This window comes from Grammomys surdaster, unplaced genomic scaffold (assembly GCF_004785775.1).
Source record: "Grammomys surdaster isolate TR1022 unplaced genomic scaffold, NIH_TR_1.0 165, whole genome shotgun sequence".
Classification (NCBI taxonomy): domain Eukaryota; kingdom Metazoa; phylum Chordata; class Mammalia; order Rodentia; family Muridae; genus Grammomys; species Grammomys surdaster.
This window is the reverse complement of record NW_021604613.1, coordinates 19,833,303-19,840,182: the sequence shown is the minus strand read 5'-3', so window position 1 is coordinate 19,840,182 and position 6,880 is coordinate 19,833,303. Positions and strand designations below refer to the sequence as shown.

The following is a 6,880-nucleotide window of genomic DNA, read 5'->3' as shown; positions in this document are numbered from 1 at the left end:
TATCTATCTATCTATCTATCTATCTATCTATCTATCTATCTATCTATCTATCTATCTTCCTTCCTCCCTTCCAGAAAGCTGATCTCACGATCCTCCTGTCTCTGCCTCAGTTTCCTAAGTGCAATGACAGGCTGGAGCCATCATGTCCCATCTACTGCACTGGTATCGTGGCAAACCACTCTTCATTCTGAATCACATGAAGTTATATATAAAATATTCTTATTGTTTATTTTAAATTGTGGTCTTAAAAATATTCTTGAATAGGAAAGTAAGTTTTCCCTAACTGATGGCTTCTCATCATGTGCTTTATTTTCCAACAACACAGAACATTGAACCATCTTCTTCACTCTCTAACTCTTAGTTCAATGTCTGGGAGACATCTTTGGTATTTACATGTTAATCACATAATCATGCATTGAATATGAACATGGTTAGGTGCAATGACATAAATAAGAAGTGATTACTTCTCTAAGGAACTCAGAATGCTAAGGTGAAAGATGAGCAAACAGAAATAATGAATTCTAAGTATAGGAATTAGATATCAGACTTCAAGACAATAGTAATAGAATAATGCTCCCCAAGTGACATCTAAACCCTAAATCCCCAGATCCTGAGAATATGTTGCTTTATACTACAACGTGAACTTAGGAGGTAAAATTGAAACTAAGAACTTTATGATTCCCTCAATCTATTGCTAAGTGGACCAAATTTAATTATATGAGTTCTCAGAAGTAGATGGCCTCTCCCTGGCTGCAGACAGAGGAAGTTTCAATACAGTGTTACTGCCTCTGAAGATGCAAGAAATGTGTAGTAGTTTCTAGAAGGTAGAAAAACAGCAAGGAGGCAGGTAGATTCTTCCTCTACCACAGAGAGATTACCAGTATCTTGAATTTAGCCTAGGAATATCTGTCTTATATTTTTGACCAGAAGAAATGGAAGATAATATCTGCACTGTTGAAAACAGTATACTTGCAGAAGTGAACAGAGAGTGCCATTCAAGAGAAACTTGAATGCACTTCCTAAGCACACAAGTGTGGGAAGTCAGATCAGATTTAGAAAAATGCATGTGTGGGCCAAAGACAGTACGGTGAATTTTGTATTGGGAAAATATCCTACTCTCATTTAGAAGGAAGTAAGAACAAGAGGGGAAAACTCAGGAGTCCTCAGCCATGCACACAGAACTACAGGCAGCTAAGGAATATGTAGAACAGGAGAAATAGTCTTCCCCGCAGAAGAACACACACCAATAGATTATCCAACACCAAATGGTCAATCCTGAAAACATATACACAAGTAACACTATACAGACTGGTCAAGTTGGACTTATGTATTCAGGAAAAAAAAATATATGTGTATGTGTGTGTGTATATACATATGTATATATGTATATATGTATATGCACACACATATATGCATACATATACATATATGTACATATAGATACATTGTTATGACAACAATTATTGAAAAAATAGATTATGAATTTTAAAAAAGCAAGAGAGTTCTATGGGAGAATTTGGAGGGGAAAAAGAGAAGGAAGTAATGATGTAAATATGTTATAGTCTCAAAAAGGAAGTAATAAAAGTAATAAAAATATACAGGTCTATGTTTAACAGTGAGAGTGTTCACTATACAGTGAATAACAGATCTCAGAAACCTAGCTCAAGGTGAAGAAGACACACTTCTTTCTTGTTACTAAATGACTGAAGGATGCTGTTTTAGTCTTACTTAGACTTTGTAGGTTCCTTTCTTTGTGCTTCCTGTAACTCTTCTAGTTGCTTATAGAGTCTCTATTTGTCACAGGCCATGCTCTGTAGCCTAGTTTGTGATACCCGCAGTGCTGAGATTCTTGATGTCTGCTGTCATGGCAGTACTGGCAGTACTGTCTGTGTGCTCAGGCTAAACAGACATGGCTGATAGAGAAAATAGAAGGATTCATTTTCACTAACAGGTCTCAGACTAGAAACTGCACCTCAAGGAGATGCAGCTATTAAGTTTGTTTTCAGTGTATGATAGGCCACATGAAAGAGGATTCCTAACAAGAGTCACTGAGGTGGAACTTTAAGGGATAAAGGGCAGAATGACAGCGCTTGAGCTAAACAAGACATGGTTTTATGAAAATTGCAGCTGTTGTGAAAATGTGCAATCCGAGCACTCCACACTTTCCCAAATACTATTACTAATCAGGAAGCTGAAAGGGACGGTACTGAAAGGAGTCTGCAGATCGGACATTTTGTTATGCTTGACTTTAAGCCAAGTGCATGCATCGAATTGTCTTGGTTTGACTTTATAGAGTACTTTCAACAGATCAGTGAAAATGACAACTAAGAAAAATAAGTGTGGAGTCAATGATGTCACTGAGGGAAGTAGCTGGAATTTCCATTTCCGACAGTCGAATTGTACAGTTTTGCAGTCCCAATGAGGCTAGTTTTCTCTGGAAAACAAGCATTCTATTCATAAATGTTCCCAATTTGAAAACATCCATTTTTGTTTAAGGATGCAAGGGAATGGGTCTTCTAGAACATTGGAAAACTAACGCCAGAGGCTGTGCTCCATGGTAGCAGAACACCGACTCCTTTATCTAGCTTCTGGACCCACCCTGAGATGGGGGTACTGGACTTACTCATGCTGTTTTGTTTTAACAGTAGGAGAGGTGGGTTGTAAAACACCCTTAAATGGAAGTAGGTGTGGAAAAGAGGAGAAGGTTTTGTTTGGTTCTCCAGGTTAAGATGCTGGCTGACTAGGATGAAAGGGCCTTTGGTTTCTATCAGAGACTCAAAGACCCAAGGTGTTCCCTGTTAACCCATACTCTGAACACTTACAGGCCTTGCATAGTATTTATATGGGCGTTGAAATAAATAATACATGACACATGATTGTATTTTTATGTGCCAATATGTGTGTGTGTGTGTGTGTGTGTGTGTGTGTGTGTGTGTGTGGTGTGCCATAATCCACAAGAAATTCTATGAAAATAACATGTTTGGAAATGTTGAGGATCTAAACACTGAAGTCATTTATGTCATACTATGAACCAGAAAACTCTTTAGAAGTAAGCTTCTATATGAACTGAGAAACTGTTAGTACAAAAGAAAATTGGGTAATGATTCCTGAATAATGTTAGCTATAAAATCCTCATTGTTTGTGAGATAAAGGAACATGGGCTTCTAGATATTTCCATCAGAACTAGTGGTGAGTACCACACTATCAAACACTGTACCTCAAACTATTTCTCCAGTGATTTCTAACCAATTTTGGAGCCACTATTTTAATAGATGAAATAGATTGTCTTTTTATGTATGAAAAGTCTTTGGTTAAAAATTAAATTACAAAACACCTAAGATCTTCAAGAATTTAAAGATGCTGGAGATATAGGAAACCTGGCTACAGTTCCATGGTTTCAAGTAGGCTGGCTGTTGACACCATATTGCTTCAACATACCACGAGGGGCTCAGTGCGAGGTCTAGGCAGGCAAGAAAAAGTCTCCCTCAGGAACGTGGTTATCTCCAGGAGAAGTTGGCATGCTGCCATCTTCAAGGCAAAGGGGCAGCCACATTTAGAGGGGTTCACAGTACCTAAGAAAAGAAAGAATTCTTCATGAGAAGACAAACCAATAACAAATAGAGGGTCATGGTGTGATGGACTTAGCTACATCTATGTAAAATCAAACTGCACATGAGGATATTTTCTACACAGCCTCAATTTACCTACTCCTGTCAGCATAACTTGGGCATGGCCATCCACCTTTCTTCTTCCACTCTGTAGTTCTGTAACGGGTGCTTCAGTATTAAAGTATCAGACAAGCAGAAGTCAGTGTTTCTATTTACACTTACAGCACTATAAAGTAACAAAACACAGCTCCAATGTCCCCAGAGACCATTTGGTGAAAACTGAAATTGAAATCGGTCTTGTATTCACTCAAGTCTTGACTGCATATATGGCAACCAGCTTGGTTTGGAGCCCTCAAATCCTCCCAACTCACTTTAGGAAGGGATTATTCTTTGACCTTCTCAGTGCTGTGATGTTCTTTCAGCTCTAGTTCAATAGATATTTGTGCAACACAGGTACAAGAAAAGATGTCAACTGGTCAATGATACTACACATTTTTGTTTGTAACAAGATCTCTCTACATAGTCTTGGCTATCCTGCAGCTTGCTCTGCAGACTAGGGTGGCCTACAACTCAAATAGGTTCTGCTTCTGCCTCCCAAGTGCTGGGAGGTATGAGCCACCACTCCCAGTTTATACTACTCATTTTAATATAAGCTCCCTTGTCACAGGATGACACAGCTGTACCAGAAGCAACTGATAGTCTCTTTCATTCTATAGAATACTGTTTTTGTTTTTTGTTTTTTGTTTTTTTTTTTTTTTTACTTTCTCAGATCCCACTATGGACCAACTAATCAAATTTGAACTAAAGACAGATAATGGCCAAGGGAATAACAGGATTTAAAACTGACAGGATTGGTTGAGAGATCTATATTAACATGGACCCTGTAGAAATATCCTGATTGCTTTATCTTCAGAAGAGAACAGGACATCTAGCATTCTGCCTCTTACAAAGGAAAGAAAGCAGTTATCAGTTGGATAAATCAAGTCACAATATCATTATATATCAATTATTTAAAAAAAATTCCCCAAATTGTCTCCTGGGCATAATGAGATATCTTGACTGAGTAGTACACATGAATTTTTTTCTACACAGAAGGTAGATGTTATGGTCTTCTAAAGACATCTGGCATATTTTTCCCTCCTGAGAACCATTGCTTTTTCTACATAGTTAAAACATAGCTGGAAAATCTGCCTTTCATTAGGAAGGGAAGAGAGAAACTAGTGTGGAATTTCCAAACAAACATGTACCTGCATTACATTTAGCTTTGGAGTGCAAAGTTAGCTAAGTCACACATAACAACCTCATAATTACTTGATAATCATAAACATCAGTCTTATACGCCACACAGGATATAGGGCTTTAAAAGTTACCTACATGTGCAAAATTAAAAAACAACAACAAATTTGTTGAAACTAGGCATGGTAGTAGAATTCTGTACTACATCAGCTACTCAGATTTTGAAGAAGGAGGATTTCAAGATCAAGACCACTCTGAACTACACAGGAAGATCATTTATGAACAAAATGAATAATACAAACAACCAAACACCAACTATTCATTGTAAACTTCTGGATTTGCTTGTTCATTCCTGAGGTTCTCTGGTAGGTAATGACCTTGGCTGTGGTCTAGTCTCTTTGCTGATTATTAGCTGAAATATCCTGCTACAATGAGCAAAGACGGAGTTCTACATGACCCAAACAAAATACTGATGTACCAGACATAACATATGAATGAATGGAGCTTTTGTAATTTGATGTGGATTGTGCACTGCGACCTGTGAAGGTGTACTCATTTAACTTTCTTTCAGCTCCTTCCATTCTAAACAATCTCTGAGTGGCTTCCAACATATGCCTCTGGCTGGCTCACATTCCTGGCAAGCCTTTCCTAGGTTTTGTGACTGCTGGAAAGGTCACTCTCTAGCATTTAGTGTATGAGTGAAATTAAACCCCAAAGTTATTAAAAATAGACTAAGTTATCTTCAGAGTCAACTTTTGTCATTGGGTTGATATGTCCATGTAGGAATTCAGGATTTTATCAGCAGAGATGTTAAGGCCTTCTCTCAATTCATAAGGTATGAAAAGAGAACAACATAATGGGAAAAAATTCTTGGTACAAGAGAGGAAAGGAACATGGTGAGAGATTTCCTTGATTGTTGTTAAATCTTTTCCAATGCTATCATCTAACTATCATTTCATACTTCATGGCACAGGGCTGGGGCAGATTTGGTAAGCATTAGCTAAGAATAACCCTTAAAATATAACCAGAGAACTTGAATTGCAAATGAAGAGGAAAGGTTAAATGGAAAGATGCCGCTGCTTCCATCATGGAAAGACTCGGATTCCACAGCCCAAACTGGAATTTTCCACTAAGGGATGCTGCCCCCTCCTTTAGTCCTGTATGGTACACAGCGTATATATGTACAAAGTGATTCTGTAAAGGATCTAGCAAGAATACTCTTGTCCTTAATTCTATGACAACTCTAAATAGATACCACACAGGACAGTCATAGTTTAAGCAAACTTTGAATTTCTTATTAATACTGTAATATGCTTTGATTAAACTATTCAACATTTTGTTTTTTGGAATGCATCTCTTTGTGTGTGTGTGTGTGTGTTATAGTGTATAACTTTGCTACTATAAGTATGTGTGCATGAACATGCAGATACACATGCTTGTGGATGAATGTGGAGGTCAGAGATTGATGTCAAGTGCCTTTCTCCAAAAGCTTTCCACATTTAAAATTGTTTGCTCACAGACAGGCTCTTTCAGTGAATCGGAAGCTCATCCATTCAGTGAGGCCAACTGGCCAATGAGTTCTATGGGCTTCCCTGGCTGTCTCCCCAGTGCTAAGGTTAACAGGCTTCCACAACTGTGTCCAGCTTTTTAATAGGGCTTTTGAGGATCTAAACTCAGGTCCCCAAGCTTGTGCAACAAACAGTTTCCCGACTGAACCATCTCTGCTGCCCCTGGAAAGCATTTCTTGTTAGATTCTATTTTGCATGATATTTTATTTCTCAAAGCAGTAACAGGATAAAATCTAGGAGGGGGAGAATTAGAGAGCAAGAGATACACAGAGAGAGAGGTAGAAAGAGAGAGAGAGAGAGAGAGAGAGAGAGAGAGAGAGAGAGAGAGAGAGAGAGAAAGGGAGAGGCAGAGAGAGAGAGAGTGGCAGAGAGAGGGAGAGAGAGGGAGAGAGAAGGAGAGAGAGGGGGAGAAGGAGGAAAGGAGAGAGAGAGAGAGAGAGAGAGAGAGAGAGAGAGAGAGAGAGAGAG

General features: G+C 38.5%; 1 protein-coding gene across 4 annotated transcripts in view; it reads right to left on the bottom strand.

The window, feature by feature from the left end:
• Unc80 (unc-80 homolog, NALCN channel complex subunit) overlaps window positions 1-6,880 on the bottom strand; it is a 188,098-nt gene that overhangs the window by 99,572 nt on the left and 81,646 nt on the right. For all 4 annotated transcript variants that reach the window (XM_028765643.1, XM_028765645.1, XM_028765644.1 and 1 more), the window contains exon 25: window positions 3,439-3,572. In XM_028765643.1, the coding sequence (XP_028621476.1) occupies window positions 3,439-3,572 (134 nt within the window). The remainder of the gene's footprint in view (window positions 1-3,438; window positions 3,573-6,880) is intronic.